This window comes from Camelina sativa, chromosome 10, assembly GCF_030686135.1.
Source record: "Camelina sativa cultivar CO46 ecotype springtype chromosome 10, ASM3068613v1".
In the NCBI taxonomy this organism is placed as follows: Eukaryota; Viridiplantae; Streptophyta; class Magnoliopsida; order Brassicales; family Brassicaceae; genus Camelina; species Camelina sativa.
This window is the reverse complement of record NC_141889.1, coordinates 20,243,064-20,266,299: the sequence shown is the minus strand read 5'-3', so window position 1 is coordinate 20,266,299 and position 23,236 is coordinate 20,243,064. Positions and strand designations below refer to the sequence as shown.

General features: G+C 37.0%; 3 protein-coding genes across 4 annotated transcripts; 1 reads left to right on the top strand and 2 right to left on the bottom strand.

Annotated features, from left to right (window-relative positions):
• The first annotated feature begins 2,447 nt into the window (after nucleotides 1-2,447).
• On the top strand, nucleotides 2,448-5,413 carry LOC104719263 (proteasome subunit alpha type-6-A). Its single transcript, XM_087468983.1, has 9 exons — nucleotides 2,448-2,706; nucleotides 2,802-2,896; nucleotides 3,125-3,206; nucleotides 3,289-3,385; nucleotides 3,527-3,585; nucleotides 3,741-3,823; nucleotides 4,543-4,638; nucleotides 4,843-4,902; nucleotides 5,026-5,413. The coding sequence occupies exons 1-9, from the start codon at nucleotides 2,631-2,633 to the stop codon at nucleotides 5,116-5,118; spliced, it is 741 nt and encodes a 246-aa protein (XP_087325109.1). The 5' UTR covers nucleotides 2,448-2,630; the 3' UTR covers nucleotides 5,119-5,413.
• A 1,057-nt stretch (nucleotides 5,414-6,470) lies between these two features.
• LOC104719262 (serine/threonine-protein kinase PBL13-like) lies at nucleotides 6,471-8,653 on the bottom strand. Its single transcript, XM_010437140.3, has 4 exons — nucleotides 7,999-8,653; nucleotides 7,771-7,906; nucleotides 7,545-7,681; nucleotides 6,471-7,240 (listed from the first exon to the last, which is right to left on the bottom strand). Exons 1-4 carry the CDS (start codon nucleotides 8,407-8,409, stop codon nucleotides 6,581-6,583), a joined length of 1,344 nt encoding a protein of 447 aa, XP_010435442.1. The 5' UTR covers nucleotides 8,410-8,653; the 3' UTR covers nucleotides 6,471-6,580.
• A 9,635-nt stretch (nucleotides 8,654-18,288) lies between these two features.
• Nucleotides 18,289-22,224, bottom strand: LOC104719261 (O-fucosyltransferase 35). 2 transcript variants are annotated; one of them, XM_010437138.3, is made up of 9 exons: nucleotides 21,437-22,224; nucleotides 20,934-21,077; nucleotides 20,734-20,806; nucleotides 20,559-20,629; nucleotides 20,382-20,470; nucleotides 20,022-20,154; nucleotides 19,674-19,906; nucleotides 19,013-19,489; nucleotides 18,289-18,923 (listed from the first exon to the last, which is right to left on the bottom strand). In XM_010437138.3, the coding sequence occupies exons 1-9, from the start codon at nucleotides 21,968-21,970 to the stop codon at nucleotides 18,704-18,706; spliced, it is 1,974 nt and encodes a 657-aa protein (XP_010435440.1). In that variant the 5' UTR covers nucleotides 21,971-22,224; the 3' UTR covers nucleotides 18,289-18,703. The 2 variants fall into 2 exon arrangements, with proteins under 2 accessions (XP_010435440.1, XP_087325108.1); XM_087468982.1 differs by having other exon boundaries at nucleotides 20,718-20,806; nucleotides 21,437-22,141.
• Between the last annotated feature and the right edge of the window lie 1,012 nt (nucleotides 22,225-23,236).

The window sequence follows — 23,236 nt, the reverse complement described above, 5'->3', positions numbered from 1 at the left end:
ATTAAATCGGATCATTTAATACAAAATTAAACCCAACAGTCCATTAGAATAGGAAACAAATATGGTAATCAATATTCATTTCTGATCTCATATTCCTAAAATCGGAGTGTTGGGATTAATTTGTTTCCTAATATTTCTGAGCAAATTTGGTAATCTATATTCATAACTAAAATCGGAGTCTGTCAGTAACAAATTTGAGCTTTCAATACTATCACTAACCATCAATATCGTAATCTATAACCATTCTTGATTGTTATCTAATCTTATATTTAGTAAGAATAGAATACCTGCAGCATAATAACTCAAGTGTTTCTCTTGTTCATTTTGAAGTCAAGCTATCCTCATGTCAGCAATCTTTGCAGATACTATATTCCTCTGGCTCATGATTACTATATTCTTTGGAAAAAATCTAAAACTATCTTGCAGTCTCTTTATTCTCCCATAGTTGATTCTGAAAGAATCACCTTACCTATCATCTGTCAACCTGGTCTGTGACGATATGATTCCGATTGAGTATCTTCTTGGGAGTAACATTATGGAAATATTTCCATTAGAAACCCCAATAGTAGAACGAAACAACCAAAAGCAACAGTGCAAAGCATATAGGAAAGAGAGTTATGTTCTTGTTGATGTTGCTTCTCGGATCAAATGGGAAACCACATTAAGCATATAGGAAAGAGAGTTATAATTAGAATCCAAGGAGCCAACATCAATGTGGTTTACCATTTGATCCAAAAAGGTATGATCTAGTCTTAAAAAAATTTCTCCATGGAAATATGCTTAAAAAAACTGTCAAAACAAAAAAAAACCACATAATGTAAACCACATCAACTGATATTTATGTTTTTTTATTTTTTTTGGTCAACCAATTGATAATATTTAAAGATAACATTTTTGATTTTCAGAATTCTTTCTAAAAAATGATATTAAGACGGTTTTTTGTTTTACTGGTTGTGGTGGAATTGAGAATAGTATTATGAACATGATTAAGACATAAATATATTTCATTAGAACATATACAAATACAAATTAATAATTTATTATTCAAATCAATATCATATTGTTAAATATCAGTTTAATATTTGATTTCAGCCAATTAAGTATTCTCGTTTTAATATGACTAGGTATTAGTGCACGCAATGCGTGGTTACATGCATAATGGTTTTTGTTATATTTCTGAATATTTATAAAAATAATATAGTATTTGGTTCTTTTTTTCTATTAATGATCAAAAAAAAAGTAACTATGTATATTATGTATAAATATTCCTCATTTCAAAGTTTATATATATAACTATAAATATAGCTAGCAAAAAAAAATATGAAAATTTATCTAAAGACATTTTATTTTGAAAGATAAATAAATTAGTGAGAGAATGAAATTTATAGTAATTATTGGGTAGGAGTTACATTTGAGTTAAAATGTAGAATTACACATGACATTAGATTCGAGTTAATTAAAAATAAAATTTTAAACTGTTTTGTTGTTTATAAAAGGAATACCAAGTGGCCCAATGCAATTTTAACTTACACATGAATTGGTTTCTTATAACTCATATGAACTTCAATCTAAAGATTTTTAAAATCCCACGAAAAACTTCTATCTTTTTGGTTTCTCTTTTTTTTAATTTTCACTCATCAATTTAAATTCTATTGCTAGATTTCATACTAATTTTTTCATCTTTAGAGGGTTTAATTAGATGGTATATTTTAAAAATTATATTACTTTTCTATATTTTACTCCATTTAAAACATCAAAAACAATGTGTATATATATATACATTGTTTTTACAATGATACTTGATTTGATTTTTAACCTTTTAAAACTCCAAAAATATAATTTAGAATTAAGCTTTTACAATAATACTTGATTTGATTTTTTTTAAACCATACAACAATAACAACAAAATACACAAAAAAAAAAGATTTGAGATATAGTTGAAGAGGATGGGAGAATGAAAGAATGAGAGAATGAGTATTTATAGGAATATAAGTGATGTAAAATTATATTTAGAAAAATATTAGTTACAATATGAATTTATTATGTGTTTTAATACAATTAAGTAGTGGAGAATTATAGATAGGAGTTACAATTCTAACTTATTACATATGTGGTTTAATACACTTGAGTGGAGATTTAGAGTTAATGCATAATTTATATAATTTCAGTTTTATATTAAAATGTAAGTTAAGTGTCATGATTAAATATATTTTATTTGTGATTTAAAATAAATAATTTTTTTAATTGTATTGCTTAGTGAACCAATAAATAAAAAGAGAGAGTGAAACTTTAGCACATGATTGCAATATATATATAACGTAATCGATCACTCTTACGCCTGAAGGTATGAAAAAAGCCCAAACCCCATTTCCGTTAAAAAGAAAAAGCCCATATTTCCTCCTTGAAGAACTTAAATCATAAGTGGCAAAAGAGTAAATAAAAAGACTAACAAAGGGGCAAAATGGGAAAAGACCCTGGACAATTCTTTTTTTTTTTTTTTCCTTCTGTCTTGAAGAGAAAGACAGGAAGATTTCAATTCCGTTCCTTTTTTGTTATTATCAAAATCAAATCTCCGATTCACTGCAGAAGAAAACCCAAACCCCGAATCGAATCGAATCGAATCGAAGAAGATGAGTAGAGGAAGCGGGGCTGGCTACGATCGTCACATCACTATCTTTTCTCCTGAAGGTCGTCTCTTTCAAGTTGGTCAGTATTACTCGAAAACGATTCAATCCCTTCTTTTTTTTTTTGTACCTTCGAAAAAAAAAAACGCTGAATACAATTTTTTGGTTTGAGAGCAGAGTATGCCTTCAAGGCCGTGAAAACATCTGGTATCACTTCTATCGGAGTTCGTGGGAAAGATTCCGTTTGCGTCGTTACCCAGAAGAAAGTTCCGGTGAGTCACTTCTTCTCTCTCTCTCTCTCTCTCTCTCTCTCTCTCTCTCTCTCTCTCTCTCTCTCGTCTTTAGGGTTTGCAAAAAAGTTGCATCTTTTATCGCCGCCGATACAATGAATTGAACCGTTGTGTGAGTTATAGGTTTTGAGTAGGTTTAGGATCTGTTGGCAGATCTCACCCATTAGGGTTTTTAGTTATCTTTAACGTTTTTTTTGGGGGTTGCTACAGGACAAGCTTTTAGATCAGTCTAGTGTTACACATCTGTTTCCGATCACCAAGTACATTGGATTGGTTGCTACTGGCATTACAGGTTTGTATCTCCTTCAAAGTTTTAGAGTTCATGATCCTTTCTGCATTGGTAGATTTAAAATGTGAAATTTTTATATGTTCAGCTGATGCAAGGTCTTTGGTCCAACAAGCAAGGAATGAAGCAGCTGAGTTTCGCTTCACTTATGGATACGAGATGCCTGTCGACATTCTCGCTAAATGGTATTATAGTTGTTAATTGACCTGTTCCTCTCTTACGCGATTCTTAGCTTCTTAGTGGAGGCTGGCTTATAGTTTATCTAGCTCTCCTGTGATAAATGTCCTTTAACTGAGGTTGCTGATAAATAACTATCTTGCTTACAGGATCGCAGACAAGTCACAGGTCTACACTCAACATGCTTACATGAGACCCCTTGGAGTTGGTAAGCTTGCTATCTCTTTCTTTTCTTATGACAAAGTTATACATTAGTTTCGTACATTTGTTTTAATTGCTTATTACATCGCCTTCATATTTTGATGAATCCTATTAGTTTGACAAAACGATTGTAATTGTTGTCTCTCTTTATGAAATATGAAGTTGCTATGGTATTGGGCGTTGATGAAGAGAATGGTCCCTTACTTTACAAATGTGACCCAGCTGGACATTTTTACGGTCACAAGGTATTATCACTCTTAGTTTATGCTTTAACTAAACTTGTCTTCTCATACTTGCTGTTTTCATTGCTTTTGCTGGCTGCATCAAGATTTTGATAACCTATCTGAATAGCATGTTCTTACAAGCATATTGACACGCACTGAACACTACTTACTGCTTGTGATTAACATAGAAGAAAATGCCTCAGTCTATAAGTCTTTGTGATAATAAGCATAAGTGTAAATAGTATAATAAGAGGTTGTCATAACTGCAGAAGCTTTTGGTCATTTGGGTTATTTGTTGTAAGCCTTTTGGGCTTTGGGATAGTTTGGGGACTCTATAACATAGCCTAACTTTCACTTTGGTTATTTGTATCTGGTTTTCCTTGGGTTGTTTTCATTGAAGATTTACAGAGAAGAATAGAGGAAACTTTTTCAATTTTGTCTTTCTCTCGCTGATCTTAACGACTTTTCAGAAATCTTGAATGTATTTAGGTTTTTAAGCAACGTAATCATTTATAGTTTTAGATACTGGTAGATCGTAGGTCGAAACAAAAATGTGTCACGTTTTGTGTACCTATTCAATGACATAATTGCATACAGGTGAAGCATGAGTCTTATGGACCATATGACTAAGATCTCTAGAGAATATACACAATTTTATTCTCTCTTCCGTGGATTTTTCATGTTGAAGTCCTATGTAATCTGAGAAGCAGCTAATAAATACGAAATCGATATTCGTGCAGGCAACTAGTGCTGGTATGAAGGAACAAGAAGCAGTCAATTTCTTGGAGAAGAAAATGAAAGAAAACCCAGCTTTCACATTTGATGAAACCGTGCAGGTGATTATTTGCATTAACTTTGACATTTTTGCCTGTTTATGTTCTAATATGGTAGAGCATATGTTCATTTTCCGGGTGAATAGTTTTGATGTTCCCTGTGTAAGGGTACCGTTTTTAAAGTGTAATTTACAAATCGATTATTATTGTATATGCATGTACCAAATGCACATTGTTCCTCACTTTGTGTTTTGTGTACTTTCTTAGACTGCCATATCCGCTTTGCAATCTGTTCTTCAAGAAGACTTCAAGGCTACTGAGATTGAGGTATATAAAACTCTTCTCGTAATACCCAAATTTTAAAATGGAAAAACATCATGTACAGATTGCAGTAGTCATTATTCATTTTGTTGTTGATATATCTTATCAAACCGGTTGGTGGAATGATAGGTTGGAGTGGTGAGAGCTGAGAATCCGCTATTCCGTGCATTGACAACAGAGGAGATTGATGAGCATTTGACAGCCATTAGTGAACGAGACTGATGGAGTTAGTGAAACAAGCACTGAGTTACTTTAAGTTGCTTTGCTTTCTCAGATATTCAGCTGAGTGATCACTCTCTATCGATCTTTCGTTTGGTTGTCCTTCCCTATTTTAATTCACTTAGTCAACCCAGCAAACTTCGAAAAAAAAAAAAAAAGCAGTGTAAGGTTTGTCACTTGTCAGAGCATCCGAGTCTTTTGACTCTTCAGAAATGATGCCAAGCAAACTTTTTTCAGTTTTATTGTAATGACCTTTTTTACAGAATGATTTAGATCTGAGACCTTTGTTTGTGTTCAAGTCATCTGGCTCTCTCTCTCTTTGCCCATCAGAGACCTTTCTGAAGTTTCTTTCTTTTGACCCATTTTAGTTAGCTCCTCCTTTGATCATGTTACATTTGCAAGTGTCGATGATCAAACTAAATTAGTTGGCCGTGAACCTCATCATTATCGTCAAATAAGAAACTATCTTCAAATTCATCAATATTTTCATTTGTTAACTTGATTAACTTTTAAGTTCAAGTATAGAAACTTAGCGTAAGATAATCACATTTAGGGAGATACTTTGACATGTATGGCCTTTCAAAGTATGAGTTAAGGTTTAGTAGTTGGTGAGCTTCTGCAAGATTTGATCTCCAATATTGAGAATGATCAGATTTTTAGTTTTTTTTCTAAGGTTTCATTTGTAGAATGTCCTATATATAACCTTAAAAAATCGAAAGTGAAGAATCATTCTCGTTTTCCAAAAATAAGAATGATTAACTTCAATCTTTGGTGGTTGGCATTGCAAAAATAATAAGTTGCTCTGATACAGTGATACGAGTTGGTTGCTAGTGTTTGCATATGCATGAAGCATGATGCTTGCACACAGAGATGATGCTTGCCCTCACCTCCTAACCGTTTATATCAGTTTGGTTGTTGTTTGCTATGTTGCATTGCACCAACTCCAACAGTACAAAAAGAATATAAAGTAAAACAAAGTGATTCTGAAAACTTACAATAAAAAAATGAACAATGTGCAAGTCATATAGGTTCGTGTCATGCATTACAGACATAATGATTGTAATTTTGGACGGACTTTATTAAATTACAGCTACTAGAGACGTGGATGAATAGAATATAGCATTAAAGAAAAAGAGAGGACAGAAACGGGTGATCTATTATAACGCGTCTATCTTACGACCAAATGTTTATTTTTGTAACTTCTTAGACCAAAGTTGTGACAAAACTTGTATAGAGAATAAAACAAGAACAGTTTTTTATGTAACGATTTTGCTTGCTTTTGATTGATTCAAACCAAAAGAAAAAAAAAACAAATTTAAAACTCACGAAAAAAATACCCATCTAGACAAAACCTATTCTAGAATACTTTTTTTTTCTTTTCTTTGAAGGTAGAAATATATAATTACTATTTACATTTTATGTATTAATTTTTTTTTTTAATGAATGGGTTTAAACAATCAGTAGTTCAGTACCGTTCCCCTCCAGCCTCATTACGCATTGGTGAGTTCAATCCATTTCTCAAAGTTATCCGGTGGTTTCGTACAGTATGTGCGGGCGACCGGAACTTTTGTTGTTGATCACTCTTTTGAACGTTGCGAGGCTTGTCGTAGTTTTGGAGAATTGTAATCTCTTTAACTTCACGGCTTGGCTTAGTAGGGACCGTGTAAGTGAATGTCCCAATGGGAATATCATCGTTGTAATCTTTGATGTCTTGGAGAACTGAGACAACCGTGCTGATGTCTGGCCTTGTCTTCGGTCGGTATCTTAGGCATTGGTAAGCTAGAGTTGCTGCCTTTCGTGCTCCGGTCTCGGAGTACTGATCTTCGAGCCTCGGGTCCATTATTCTCCCGAGTTTACGTGCGTCGTTGAGCATTGGACGAGCCCAGTCAACGAGACTTTGTTCCCTTGAGGATCTCTTTTTGTCCACCGATCTCCTACCCGTCAACAGCTCAAGTAACACTACCCCAAAGCTGTACACGTCACTCCTAGCCGTTAAATGACCTGTCATTATGTACTCTGGTGCCGCGTACCCTTGTGTGCCCATCACCCGTGTTGACACATGTGTTGCATCCCCTTGTGGTCCGTCTTTTGCTAGCCCGAAGTCCGAGAGCTTTGCTGTGTAATCCTGCACAAAATATAAAAAAGATCAAAACCTTTAGTCAAATCCAACAATTAGACTTTTGAACGGTGGTCATGGATGGAACTTGCGGCCAAGACCCTTTTCCTTCACCATTCACAATTTGTGGATACAAATATGTCCATATTATGTAAATTTATATGGTAAAGATATATATATATATATATTTGTTTAATACCGCTTTCGAGAATTAGTACTCTACAAACATATTTGATGGAAAATGTCTAGTTACGTGTAAGCATTCTAAACCCTTAAGATCAATAAAGAAGAAGTTTGAGACTTGTTTGCTTACAGAATCTAACAAGATATTGGAGGCCTTGAAATCGCGATAGATGACAGGCTTCTCGGCTTCATGGAGAAACTGTAGACCCTTTGCAGCCTCGTAAGCGATCTTTAACCTCGTTGACCAAGGCAGCGGTAGGGAACACCCTGCAAACCATTTTCATCAGTTCTTGTTCTTGAAAGGAATAGATCATATGATTTGATAGTTGATAACAAAATATAAAAAGTCAACTCACTTCTGAAGAGTTGAGACTCTAAACTTCCACGAGGCATGAACTCATAAACGAGAAGTCTATGTTCTTCCTCGCAGCAATATCCGATCAGCTTCACCAGATTCGGGTGCTTTAGTTTGCCTAGACACATAACCTCCGTCTGAAAAAGTTTACCCCCAAAAGATTAGATATTTAGACTCATCATCTTGTATCACAAACAGAGGATTTAGCTACGGAGATGTATGTACGAACCATCCACTCACGGTGACCTTGAAGGCCATCAAGATCAAGAAGTTTAACGGCAACGGGCTGAGCCTTAAGACCAGGACGGAGCTTGTCGTCGATGAACCCTTTGTGAACCGGACCAAACCCACCTTCACCAAGGAAGTTACTAGAAGAGAAGCTTTGTGTTATGACTTTGAGCTCTGCTTGTGTGAACACGTGGAGATCAGAGCCAGCAAGAGAGATTGAAAGATCTTCAGACAAGGTGGTTGAACTCGGATCGCTTATGTCTAGAATCGACAATCCAAGAAACGATTTCTGTTTGGTTATCACACCTTCACCATCATTTTTCTTTGCCTTTTTGGGATAATTTATGATGTCTTGATCTTGGAAACAAGAAACCATTAAACATCTCCAAGAAGATTTCTTCTTCACCGCCATTGTTTTGTTCTTGGAGAGGTGTTTTGTTTTGTTTTTTTTTTTTCGTAATGGGTTTGGTTTGTAATGGGAGAAAGAGCTTTTAAAGTAGTCGAAGAAAAGAGGACCAAGACTTTAACTAATATTTTCCTAATTCATATTTACTAACAACTATGTTTTTTCTTTTCCAAAGAACATTTCTTACCTAAAAGGCAAAAAACAAGTGTTTTCTATTTTGAGGAATAATAGTTTATTAGAGAAAGAGGACGACGACTTCTTGAGGTGGAGTTTTTATACTCCTTTCTCAAGTTTTAACAGCGCTTTGACATTGTCATGTAATTTAATGTTTTAGACGAGTGAGTTCATCATAGTCGTGAGTGGACGGCTAAAAGGGAGAGAAGAAATTGACATGTTTACCCGTTTTCCTATTAGAATTTTGAATACAATCATATAATACCTTTTCATACAGTGATAAATTAGAATAGTAAAAATTCATTAATTGAGTGATTTCAGAAAAGAAAAAATAGTCGAAAACAAAAAATAGCCGAAAACAATCAAACTAGTTATGTAGTTTGGTAGTTTATATTAATGTCCTTAAAATGTCACTAACCGAATCTTAATGGTTGACCAAACAAATTTGAAAACATTTGGATAGCTAGATCAAGAAGTTTCATTACACTCCTTCTCAAAGAAGTTATTGGAGTAAAGAAGTTCATTATACTCCTTCTCAAAGAAGTTATTAGAGTAACGAGCCAATGTTCTAAAACGATTTTTCTTGAATAGAAAGTTAGAGATGAACTTAAGAAACATTTTAAGAGCACCACCATTAGTTATTTTTTTTGGGAGTGTCTTTAAATTTAAAAGAACAAAAGCAATGAAAATTAAAGTAGGAGTGTCTTCAAATTTTTAGACCTCTAAAAATGAGAATGTCTATAAATTTAATGTTAAGACACCCATAAAGTGATTATGAATATAAAAAATGGTGGAAGAGAGTTGCACTCACTATTTATTATCCAAGAAAAAAGAGGAAATAGTTGTGAAGATCACAGAAGTTTCGTTCAAAAAAAAAATGATTTGGTGGAATTTGCAATAGGCGAGTGAGTCAAGCTTCTAGAATACCTGATTGTGTCATCTTTTTTAAAAAAATTTAGGGTATAAAAAACTATATTTGGTTTGAAGTGGAAACTTTCCAACGATATATGAAACGAAAGCAGTTGATGTGGAAAGTATTTGTGAGCGCGTTGGGGAAGAAAAGGGAATTCTTCACTCTGAGTTGTTGACATTTGCTTGGTCCCACGAAATGACGCTACATCCTTTTGCAACTTTTATGAATCCTAAATCGGGGTTCAAGTTTCGACGAGAGAGTTGATATATAGAGTTTGCTAATTGAGTGGAATTTTATAGTATTAACTAACTTTTAGACTTGGTGTAATTTTTTCTTTTTTTTTTGGTTTCAAACTGAGAGATACTTCTTAAGTTTTTAATTTCTTATAACTTACTTTTCTCAAAAAACTTCGGTTGTGAGGATGGACATACAAATTCAGGTCGTTTTTGATTTTCTCGGTTATAGAGTTTAAGATTCATATAGATACTGGAAATATTTGATTTGGATTTTTTTAACACATTAGGTTTGGGTCTTTTTATACTTTCAGTTCTGTTAATTTGACCAACACTAAATACTAATTAATAGGTTAATAAATCTGGGGAGCTTCAGTTTTTTAGGGTTAAAGTCCTGAACTGTAATGAATTTAAGAAACCCCATTTAGCAAAAAAATTTAAGAAACCCCTAGCAAAAAAGGTGTCATCCGATATGAACTTGTGAATGTCTTTGGAGCTAACTAAAAAGATCAAAATTGTTAAAATAATTAGAACGTAAAAAAAAAAAAAAAAAAATTGGACAATACTTGGGTTCATTCACCCCTTTATAAAATAAAGAAATAAAATATGTGTACATTATTATAAAATTAGAAACTTAAACTGCTCTTTTATAAACCCAACCGATATATAATTTTGTTTTAATGGTAAAATCTAAACCCTAACCATCTCATTTGTAAACCCAAACCGACATATAATTTTGTTCTAATTATAAAATCTAAATCTTTATCATCTCATTTGTAAACCCAAACAGACATATAATTTCGTTCTAATTGTAAAATCTGAACCCTAACTATCTCATTTGTAAACCCAAACCGACCTATAATTTTGTTCTAATTGTAAAATCTAAACCATAACCACCTCATTTGTAAACCCAAACAAACATATAATTTCGTTTTAATTATAAAATATAAACTCTAATTCTCATTTATAAACCCATACCGATATATAACCTCGTTTAATTGTAAAATATAAACCCTAACCACCTCATTTGTAAACCCAAACCGACATATAATTTTGTTTTCATTATAAAATCTAAACCCTAATTATTCTCATTTATAAACTCAAACCGACATATAACCTCGTTTAATTGTAAAATCTAAACTAAGCCAATTTTTATCTTTCTTTAAATAAAAGTATACAGAATTTGTTTCCTTAATTAGTTTTGCTTATTAATTCAATTTTGATTTATTTTTTAAATAAAATATTAGATAGAACATTCTGATTGGTTGAGAGGAGAGGGGGTGAATACAAAGTTTCACCCCTAGGGGTGAACCTAAGTATTTTTCAAAAAAAATAGAATGTTCACCCTAAACATAAAAGTTTTTATCCATATCATATATAAAACAGTCTTTTCACCAGGAACAAAAAAAACTATTCATTGTTTACTTAATTTATCTCTATATTCTAATTCTCCATAAGAAAACATAAAACTGAACCAGAATTTTCCCATAGAGCTTCTGACATCTATTTAAATGAAAATACAATAACAATAGATGAATAGTCATTCAATAAATAAAATAAAAATGCAAAAAAAAAATTGAACAGTTCATTTTCTATTCAGAGTAACCAAAACATATCAATTCAATTTTTCAATACAATATCAGAAAAACATATACAAAAAGTAATTAAAAAAATAAAAAAAAAATCTTCTGGTGCATTAAATGTCTAAGGGTTTGAATGGTTGTACAATATGGTGTAAATCGGACTATGCATACCAATATTTTGGTATGCAATATATTAGACGGTAGTATGGAGCAAACTAGTATGGAATTTATAATGGTATGGATCTTTTGAGGAGTGAAATGAAAAATGCAGACCAACAGTGAATTTATAATGGTATGGAGTTGTATGCTGAAATGCGTACTAGTATGAAGATTTTTAGTATGCATTGTTGCATAATGGTACGCAATGGTGAATGGTAAATTAAGTGCGGACTAGTCCAATTTTAGTCCGGTCTGGAGCATACTATTCAACCATTCAAAGCCTAAATTTTTCTTGACTTTTAAAAATAAATTACAAACTTTCGTTGCCATTTTGACTACATGATATTGTATGGTGGGCTAAATATTCATGTGCAGTCTACGCCCATGGGGCAAGAGTTTAAGGGAAAGGGATTTCGATGTAGTCTGCACAGCACAAAGACTCTGATGCAATATAAAGGGATGAATCTCTTGTGTAACTAATGTCTCATAGCGAGCGTCCTTCCGACCTGATTCCTTCTTCAACTTTGGTTGAAGTTAGTTCCAATCGTCCTCCCCCATTTCCTCCTGACCCTCCAGACCATCCTCCCTTCCCATCCCTTTCTGACTTTCCCCCCCTCTCCCCTATCTCTCCCTCTCCAGCTTCTACTTCCCCAACCCAATCTGACTTTGTGGATCCTGAAAGAACTATCTTGGCACTCCCTGCGCAACAAAAATCTACTCCTGTGGTGGTTAATCCTCAGGCTCAGGCAATTCTCGACTCTTACTATAAAAATTTGGGGCAAATCCCTAGATCTGTTGGTACTGTAGCAAAAGCTGTGGCTCAAACTGATGGGCTCCTTGGAACTCCTCCACCAAAGGTAGCTTGTCAATTCATCACTAGAGTTAGAGATCGTACCCCCTCGCAAGCAGGTGAAGTGGCTGCACACTCTGTTATACTGTCAGAAGCGATGCTATCTCCGGCTTTGACTACGGTAGCGGGTTCTTCAGCACTATCGCAGCAAGTCGAAGGTAGCAAATCTCTAGTGGAGAAGCCACTCCCAACCCCAATTGCCACTTCCCAAACTATCACTGCCCCTCTTTTAGCCCCTTCTCTTTTAGCCTCCCCATCTCAAGCCATCTCCGACCCTTCCCCTGCCTCTCTTCCCCCTCAACCCTTTCCCGTATCAGTTCCAATTGCTGCAAAGCCTGTAAACTTTGTTCATCAGCAAACCCTCAAATCTCCTGTTACCTCTAGTAACCCTTCAACAACTTTAGCGCAGAAGTTGAAAATAACTGAAGATAGGTCACTTACTAGACTGGCTCCAATTGGTTTCTCTCCTGCTGGTAAGCCTCGTGTCTGCATTCCCGACTCAGTCTTCCAGGAAGGAGCTGACATACATAAAGATTTTATCATTGGGCGGTTTAAAGGTAGACTACCAACGTATAAGCATATCCAAAGTGTACTCACTCACATTTGGGGTAGAGGAAAAAGGCTTGAGATTCACCTTAATCATGCAAGCAACACTATGTTGGTGCGAGTCCCTAATGAGTACTTGAGGAAAAAAGTTCTTGAGAAGAAGATGTGGTATATTGGTGAGTGTATGTTCCTTGTGGCTCAATGGGATTCTTCAGGAGGAGAGAGTATGGATCTTGATGCAATTCCCATTTGGGCTCACCTCAAGGGTATGCCATTTGACCTGATGCATCATAAAGGAATAAGTTTAGTTGCTGGGTTGGTTGGTGAACCTAAGGAAATGGATGAGTTTACAAAAAATCTAGTAAGCTTATCTGTTGCTCATGTCAAGGTAGAAAGGAACTTGAATGAGCCTCTGTCTTCCTCTGTTGAAATAGAAAGAGAGAATGGTGAGGTTATCTCTATTGAAGTTGAGTATCCTTGGGTCCCCCCCACTTGTTCCAACTGCAAAGAAATAGGACATGTTATTCGCTACTGTCCTTTAGTAACGCCATCATGGACACAGGAGAAACAAACAAAAGACCTACCATCGGACCCTGTTGCTGACAAGAAGTGAAAAGGAAAGCTTGATTCTAATCAGCTTTCGGTTGCTGAAGAGGCAGGTAGTTCAAAAGGCTCTAATCTGGAGCTTGTCGGTGAAGCTCTGGTACATTCAGTTGGCTCTGCTAGTGCCTCTCTCTCTTCTGTCCCGTTAGCTACTGCTACTCAGCCCCATACAAGTCTCAAAATCCCTGCACCTAAACCCCGGTCTATGAAAAAACAAACAAAGCCTAAATCTTCACCTTCCTCCCCTCCTAATAAAATTGCTACTCACAATCCTTATGATGTGTTAGCACTTCCCCCCAGTAGCCCTCAACTTCATAACCCTCTTTTACCATCGCCCCCACCTAATCCTCATCCTCCTCCCCCCTCTTCATCTTCAGCTGACCCTACCTCTTACATGGTTATTGACTCACCAACCCTAAAACTTCAAGACACTTCCACTGGGAAAATCCTCCACCTTCAGGAGGAACTCCTCTAAGTCAGTAACCCTCTTTTGTTCCCCATGTATATAAAATCTTTTTGTTGGAATATCTGTGGGTTTAATGATACGGATAAGCATCGGCCTTTAGCTACTTGGCTTGCTACTCATAAGCCACTTTTTGGAGCTCTTTTAGAAACTCATATTAAAGAACCAAACTTGAACCGTGTTATGAATAAGGCCTTACCTGGTTGGAACTTTGCCTCCAATCACAACTCACATGAGGATGGTAGGATTGTGGTTATTTGGAAAGATCCGGCTGCAGTCTCCATTCTGCATCAGTCTACTCACCTAATCACCTGTGAAATCTCAGTTCTAGGTGGTCATCGCTTCTACTATACCTTCATATATGCACCAAATACCAGTGGGGATCGAACTGACCTTTGGTGTGAACTGCTGAGGCTTCATCAGAATCTTTCCCTTGATGCCACCCCTTGGATCCTCTGTGGAGACTTTAACCAAATCATTCATCCAGCGGAACACTCTACTCAATCAGTTAACCACTTCACCTCTCGTATGACGGAGCTTCGTGAGTGTCTGCTGCAGCTTGAGATGTTTGACTTGCGTTTCTCTGGCCCTCTATTCACCTAGACAAATAAAAATCCATTAAACCCCATAGCAAAGAAGCTTGATCATGTTCTGGCTAACAACCACTGGCTTTCCTCTTACCCAGATAGTGCAGTCTCATTCTTGGCTCCAGATATCTCAGACCATTCCCCAAGCTGCCTTAACCTTTTTGCCCCTCTTCCTTCAGCTGGAACAAAACCTTTCAAATTCTTCAATTTTCTAACCAAGCACCCAAACTTCCTTGAAACGGTTGGTACTGCATGGAATCAGGCTGGAAGCATATCTTCGCAGGAACCCTGTTTGTCCACCTTGAGTGCAAAACAAAAAATATTAAAGAGAGAATTAAAAACACTTTCTCGAGAGAACTTTTCCGATATACAGAATAGAGTGCGAGAGACTAACAGTTTGTTGCATACTGTGCAGGTACAAGCCTTGACAGACCCCTCTCGAGACCTGTTTCAACAAGAGAAAGAGTTACATTCAAGATGGGAGTTTCTACGAAACATTGAAGAAGCATATTTCAGGCAAAGGTCCAGAATTAACTGGCTTAAAGAGGGAGATTTGAATACTACCTACTTTCATCGTATTATGCAGATGAGGAACGCTTTTAATGCTATACGATCGTTCTCCACCCCCTCGGGAACTATAGTTGATGATCCTCTGGAAATGAGCTTGCTGGCAGTAAACCATTTCAAAACCCTCCTCGCGCCTGCTATTCTTCCACAAGTTGTCGCCCCTATCCACTGGTTTCGAACTCTGCTCACTTACCGTTGCTCACCTGAATTGAAGCAAACTATGACAAAGATTCCCACTGCTGCGGAGATAAGGAAGGTAATTTTCAAGCTTAAAGATAACAAAGCACCTGGTCCGGATGGCTTTACTTCAGCATTCTATAAAACTTCTTGGAACATACTGGGCCCTGAAGTTACTCTTAGCATTCTCTGCTTCTTCCGCATATCATTTCTCCCATCTGCGGTTAATGCTACCATTCTGGCAATGGTTCCCAAGGTTCCTGGTGCTTCGCTTGTCTCAGATTTCCGTCCTATCTCTTGCCTCAACACCTTATACAAAGTAGTCTCTAAGTTACTAGTTGCGAGGCTGAAGCCCATTCTCCCAGACTTGGTGCAGAAGAATCAAACAACTTTTATCCCTGGAAGATTATTGGTAGAAAATACTCTTTTAGCAGCTGAACTAGTCAATGGTTATCAAAAATCGAATGGTTTGAAACGTATCACTATCAAAGTGGATATAGCTAAGGCTTTCGATACAGTGAGATGGGAGTTTATTTTTAGTTGCTTAAGAGGAATTGAAGTACCAGAGCAATACCTTCAATGGCTTAAGGCTTGCATATGTACACCGTCTTTCTCGGTTGGTTTTAATGGAAATGTTCATGGTTACTTCAAAGGTCTTAGGGGGCTGCGCCAAAGGGATCCGCTCTCGCCTTATCTCTTTGTCCTTGCAATGAATTGTCTATCAGCTTGTTTAGATAAAGCGGCAGAGGAAGGCAAAATCCAGTACCATCATAGGTGTAAAGAAATGAAACTAACTCACCTTTGCTTTGCGGATGATCTTCTTATATTTGTTGAAGGTTTGGTCTCCTCAGTGCACGGTGTCCTCCGAGTTCTCAAGGAGTTTGAGGAAGTTTCTGGACTAGCAATCAGTCTCCCCAAAACTAGTTTCTTCACCTCAAGTCTCTCCTCATCTGAAATAGTTCATATAGTGAGCATGACTGGTCTTACGCATGGTCAACTCCCCATAAGATACTTAGGAGTCCCTTTGTGTACGAAAAAGTTGAGCTTACTTGATTGTGCACCGCTAATTCAAAAGGTGAAGGGCTGTTTCAATGCTTGGTCTACGAAGTCCCTATCTTTTGCTGGTAGATTGCAAATGTTGAACTCGGTGAGTGCTGGCATATCAAACTTCTGGTGCTCAAGCTTTGTCCTCCCGAAGCAATGCATAAGGATGCTTAACTCTCTTTCTAGTGCGTTTCTCTGGAAGGGAACAACAGAAGGTCATCATTCCGCAAGAGTGGCATGGGAAACGATTGTACTGGACAAGAAGGAAGGGGGACTGGGTGTTAGGGACTTATCTAACTGGAACAAGGCGTGTATGATCAAACTAATCTGGTTGCTCTTCTTTCGATCTGGCTCGGTTTGGGTAGCGTGGTTCAGGCAAGAAATTCTGGCTGGAAACTTGAGTTCCTTCTGGACTCGTAAGCCTAGCAACAGAAATTCCTGGTTAGCAAACAAACTGTTAAAGATAAGAGCAGAGTTTTATCCGTGGATCAAGGTTAAACTAGGAAATGGAAAATCATGTCAATTTTGGACTGATAACTGGAGCAGTCTAGGACAGATGACGACGTACCTTCAGGAGGATGGGCTTTATCAAGTTGGTATTCGCAGAGGAGCTACTCTAGCTGACCTTTGGAGACAGGGGATGTGGGTTTTACCTCCTGCAAGATCAGAAGCGCAGGTGAATCTGCACATTGTCCTATCTACAATCACCTTAACAGAAGAACCAGACTCTTACAACTGGTGGCTCGATGGCCAAAGTAGGGATCGACACAATACATGCTCCATCTGTTCTGCTTTAAGGGAGAGTCACCCTGATGTCCCTTGGTACAGGGTGGTTTGGTTTTCAGGACGTATCCCGAAGCATTCCTTTCTAACCTGGCTTTTTGTGTTGAATCGCTGCCCGACGAGAGACCGACTGCTAAACTGGGGCTTGCGGGTGGACCCCTTCTGTCTCCTTTGTGCAGGCTTGCCTGAATCACGAGACCATCTCTTCTTTGAATGTCCTTACAGCTGGTCGATATGGGAACCAACAGCGAGGCGATGTGCTTTCTCCCCTTCTTCGAACAACTGGTCAACGACTCTAAGCAACCTCACTCTTTGTAGAATCGACAAGGTAGCTCAGAAACTTCTCTTGATAGCTTGGCAAGCGGTGATCTACACGATCTGGACTGAGAGGAATCATCGATTCCATCGAAACGCCTTCAAATCCTCTGATCTTCTTCTTAGACAACTTGACTTGATGATCCGGAACAAAGCTTCGAGCCTTAGAGACTCTAACCCTCAACTCTCCTTAGACCTCCTCCATCTCTGGTTCGCTGGACTCTCTTAAACGGCGGCATGAAAGTGACTTCTCTCAAGATGCGATCTCAAACCCTACCTCTTCACTTTCTACTATTTTTTGTTGGTTGTATTCGAGTAATAATTGAGGGTGGCTTGGAGGATGGGCAGTTATTTACTCAACCAAATCTCTGGTTCGATTCTAACTCTTGGTTCTATTCTAACTTGGTTCAAGTTCTGGTTCTTTGAATTAGTGAGTTCCTGTTGAGCATTATAATGGGCTTAGGCCCTGTAAACAATTTTTATGTACCCTTTTGCTATTTAAATTGAAAGCCTTTTAACAAAAAAAAAACTAATGTCTCATATTACTTTGAAAAATCCATTCTTCACATTGCACTTTACTTTAATGATGAAACAAAAAAATCACTAACATTTTTTTTCTTTTTATTACTACAAATTTACTTTTTTAAAATGGATAATTTGGCTAACGTATGCGCTGAACCGTAGTTTCTCAGCTCACTAACATGCATGATGCGGTGAGTAGATGTTGTATGTTTCATGAAAGTCCAAGAAACTGTTTAACAGTCTCTCGATCAAGCAGTCTTGCATTTGCAACTTGTAAAACCATGAGGTTGGTTGACCGATCTCTCTAAAACGTAAGCTGCTGGAAAAAGATAACAACACTTTCATCAACAGCTGGAAAAAAGATACTTGCAGCAATACATTATATTCTATGTTATTAATGCGTATAAAAGAACATAAAGTTGATTCGATTTAAGGCAAAAAAACAATGACAATTGTAGTGTTACAAATAATGAATCCTATAGTTTACCCACTTCCACAAATCTCCATGGCCAAGCTTTGTCCGTATAATTTGACTGAGGATGAACCGTGAACGTTTCAGCGGGGGGTTTCTCTTACAAAAGATTCCAGTAAGTTACTGTCCCCGTCGTTTCTTTAAGTTGTCTCTCTTTGAAACCAATTGCTCAATCTTTGAGCTTTGGTAATCAATCACCCTCTCTAGTTTCAGGAGGCAAAAAAATCATAGTCCCCTTCATCTTTTTTTTTTTTTGCTAACTGTAAACTCAGGCTACTAAAAAATATTACCAGAAGTATCTGCTCATGTTTATGTCCGTCGCATCCTATCCTCTTCTTCTTTAGTCTCGCATATACACCCCGGAAGAGGATTTGCATAAAAACTCTCTTCCAGCTTTGGGAACTCCCCTGACTCTCTGTTATATGGAGCTCCATGTCGGTCTTTGTGCAGCTTTTTCACTTTGGAACTAAACTTTTTCCAAGATATTCGCCCCTCATCCAATGAATCAACAAGTTTCACAAAGTTCATCCTGCATCGAAAAAGAATATGTGAACAAAAATGATACAAAAAAATTACTACAACCTGGAGCAGGTACAGACAGTATATGGGAGAATTTACTTGTCTGGATTTATGGTCTTTTTGAAGTTCTCGAATCGCCTGTGACCTTGAACCGCTTTCGCCATGTTCCCATCATATGTGTAGAGAAATACCTCACTCTGAAGTGCAACAATATAATCCAAACCAGCCAACATGTTCTGGTGATTACTAAACGGACTCAGCTCTTCTTTGGTGGCAAGAGTTGAATGTGAGAAAATGTTGGGGAAATCTGTGTTGAGGGGATCCATGCTTCCATTTCCATAAGCTTCACCAGCTACGAGGTAAATCCGGGAGCTGGATGGGAATTCTAAAGCCCTCAGCAAAAGCGAGGTTTCCCTCGGAGTCAAGGGACAACCACCTTGCAATCTTCTCTCTGTTCCATTTATTTCTTTTTCCTTCCAGTGACTAACCTCATATCTCATTTGCCGTAATTCTTCGTCTTCTTCAGCTGTCAAACTGTGACTGCAGCCTGTGAAAGCCAGCATATCCTTCTCATACCTGTAGAGGATAATATGCTTATAATAAAACCAAACTTTATCGGGATTACTCAGTGTCTCTGCATGAGCTATACACCAAGCACATTCAAACTGGACTTGCATCTAGATCTATCTAAATACACTGGCATACGGCCAATGTCAGTAAATACGAATTGACAAATAGAGAAATAGAGAAAGCTACTTGCCTTAAATGAAGAGCTAGGTATGGACCTCTGTTCTCCCTCATTCTAGAAACTAGAATGTTTCCCAGTTCCTCTATTGGAGCTGAATATTTCAAAGCTTTATAATTTACTCGGCAACGAAGCTTTTGTACAGAATCAGGTAGGTCATTATTAGCGAGCCGGGAATCTGTGTGGGTTAAGTACATTACGATATGCTGTTTCAACAACGGAAGGACCTCTTTCTTGTAGTAACCAACCTGTAAAAAGGAATTTTTTTTTAATTACTGAGGGTCTTCTTGAAAACAGTTGTATGCAAAAGCTAGTGAACCAGAGGACCCCGATGTAACCAAATAGCAAGAAAGCAATCTTGACCTTAGACCACGATATGGGTGTTTTGACGAAAGGCTCGGTTCCGGCTAATTCTGGTGGCAGCGACTCAACTATGTGAATATCATCCTTCAATTCCTCAATGAAGTGTTGCCAATCAAATAGATCTTTAAAGCCACTGCAAACTCGGTGATACAAGGAAATCAGCTAAAGAGAAGATAATAAAACCAACTGAAAGTCACCTATCATGACTATGGTAGAGCTTTAATTATTTATCTTTAGTATGCTAAGAACAATGACTTATTTAATTGTTTAATTAGGTGAAGTATACAGAGTGCTTAACAAGTTACGTGCTTCGTAAGGGCATGAGAATAATCAAATTTCTTGATAAAGTCAGGAACTAGCCTGTCATCTGCCCAGTATGAGCTGTGGTCAAGTGAGGGAAGCACCAAAGTTGCCTTCATAATTTTAGCCACTGCAACCATATCACATATCTGCATTCTAAAATAGTTAAACGCATCAGCCTAGAACTTATAAACAGAAGATAACTAGAGAAACGATGAGAAAACACAAAAGCCTGACCCCAAATCTCATTTGGTTTAGTCCTCCATTAGCATTTATAAGAAGGTAGCCATTCGTAATAGCACCTAACTCTGCAGAGAGAATACGTACTAATATGGTCAGAACTTAAAGAAGACAAAAAAAAAAAAAAGATTTTGCTAAGCTACTAACAGGACTAACAGTTTCTATTGCATACTTTTGCGACTCCTTGAACTGTCAATGCACTGCGAGAAATTTCCACTGTCAGGTTTTGCCCAAACACCTGAATACTGAATGAAGAATAGAGCAAGATTTCAGTAGCAAGATTTACGAGAGTAGGGAATGAAGCTGCAAATTAATCAACTTATGCCCAATGAAGCAGTGAAAGAATAGATGATACACAGAGATAAGACTTACTTCAACTACACTGTTTTGGTCACCCACCACGTCTGAAGCAACCATAACCAAAGTGGGATCAACATCATTCCCTCCATCTTTATAGATATAATCATGTGAGCTATGATCAAGTAGATTTACTCGGGGGATTGAGTTGGATAAATCCTATAAAGAATTACCAAAGTCATGTAAGATGTTTAAAGCCTTCTTCTCCCATCTTCCAAACCACAAATTTCAACCAGAGAGACACGTTCAACACTACTAACATCAACAAATGTAAAGATTCTAAGCAAGCAGCCCTCACTCAAGATGGAAAACACACATCCACATTTGGGCAACATCAAAACGCAATTTACCAATATGTAGAAACAGAAACAGAAAGCCAAACACATATAAAAAAACGCAATTTACAACAAAGTCATAAACAAGACCTTCCTAAGCCGGAATCAACAAATGTTCAAGTAAAGAAACAATCTAAACACTACTAGCATCAGAAATGTGAGCTAAGCAGGGTTCTCTATTACCTGATCGGAAGCAGCGCCATCAATAGCAGATCCAAGCCAACCAGTAGCACAAATCTTGAAAACACCCATAAACAAACAAACAGCACAGAAAGCAAAAAACATCCAATGACCAAGCTTCTTCCTCTCCTTCAAGCTAAAATCCGAAACGACGGATCCCATCGGCTTCCTCAACAAGCCTTTCACAACTCTCTCCCTCAACTGACCATACGTCTGATGCTTCCTATTGACAGCAGAATCGAGGAATCCACCACTCGGATCTGAGCCCGAGCCGGAAACAATCTCTGATCTAGGTGAATTAAGAGGCAGATCGATCTCGTGATGAACTCTCAAGGTGGAGGAGGTGTTGTTGTTGCTGCTGCCGCCGCTGCTGCTGTTATCAACAACACCACTGACACCGCCGACGTGGCTAGAACCTCCAGAACCGCCGCGTTTGAAGGATTGAGCACGGCGGGTCATGGGACCGGAGAAGCGAGGGCTATTGACATGTTGAGGGACGCCATCGCCACCGTCGTGGTGGTGGAGGTGGTGGCCCATCTCGAGCTCTTCTTCGATTGTTGCTATCTTTTTTAAGACGAAGACGAAGACGAAGAGGAAGATACAAAATGGTGTCGTTGAGAGCTCTTCTTATTTTTTTTTTTTTTTTTTTTTTTTTTTTTTTTTTTTTTTTTTTACTTTTTTTTGCCAAAATCCTTCAATTGTCGTCTTGACTTGTTTTTGTTTGTTAGATTCATTCAAGTGGGAAACTGAGATTTGAGAGTCTCCATTTTTGTGTGTGTTCTATTTAGTATAATTAACCTTTTTTTAATAATAGTTTATAAAATGGACTTTTATTGGAAAAAAATGGAGAAGCAAATAAATACCAGTTGCCAAGCTGTGGCCACCAAGGGGGAAAAAATTAAAAAAGTATCACTGTCCGACAAAAGCATTGTTAAATTTTTTTTATATCGCTTTTTTTTGTGTGTTATTTTAGGGTATTTTTCTTTTTTTTTTAATTTAGTTAATAAATACATGATAGGGTGATTGAAGCGCATAATTCTGCTCCTAATGAATTTGCTTTTCGTGATTATGTTTTTCTTTCTGCATTTGGATGATGATGACTACTACCTCCGACTCTCGTTCAAGTCAAAAAAAAACAAGACACAAATCAGTTTTTTTTTTTTTTTTTTTTTTTTGTTTAAAGAGAGTCTAAGTGCGTAACTGAATCGCATTGAGTGCCCGCTTTTGATTTATTCTCTCATTAGCTGAGTATTAGTATTATGGTTGTTGAATATGTTGATTCTGGCCAGTTGCATATCTCATATTCTTATCGAACTTTTCTCGCAGCTGTCGCAATTTTTTGGGATCCTAGGTGGTTTAATGACGCGGTAAAGGATTGACATTAACAGATGATTGAATAATACTATAGTACTTGGATATTATTTGGAAGTGTTATCTATTAGACAATAAAGCTCTTGAATGTAAATGGATCTTCAAGATTAAATTTGCGACTGATGACTCAAGTCACTTGGGCGGTCTAATAAGACATATATCTTGTCATGTATCGAAATTGTCAAGACATATATTCCGACATTGATTACAATGAGACATTTCTCTCTGATTGCTAAAATAGTGTATATACATATTTTTGTTCAAGTGGCTACAACGCATAATTGAAAATTATACTAAATGAATGTTTATAATATTTTCCCTCATGGAAACCTTGATGAAGAAGTGAATATATACAAAGCCCCTCTTGGTTTTCACATATCGTCTTCCAATAATGTTTCTAAGTTCTAAATACTTTTGACGTTCTGAAATAAG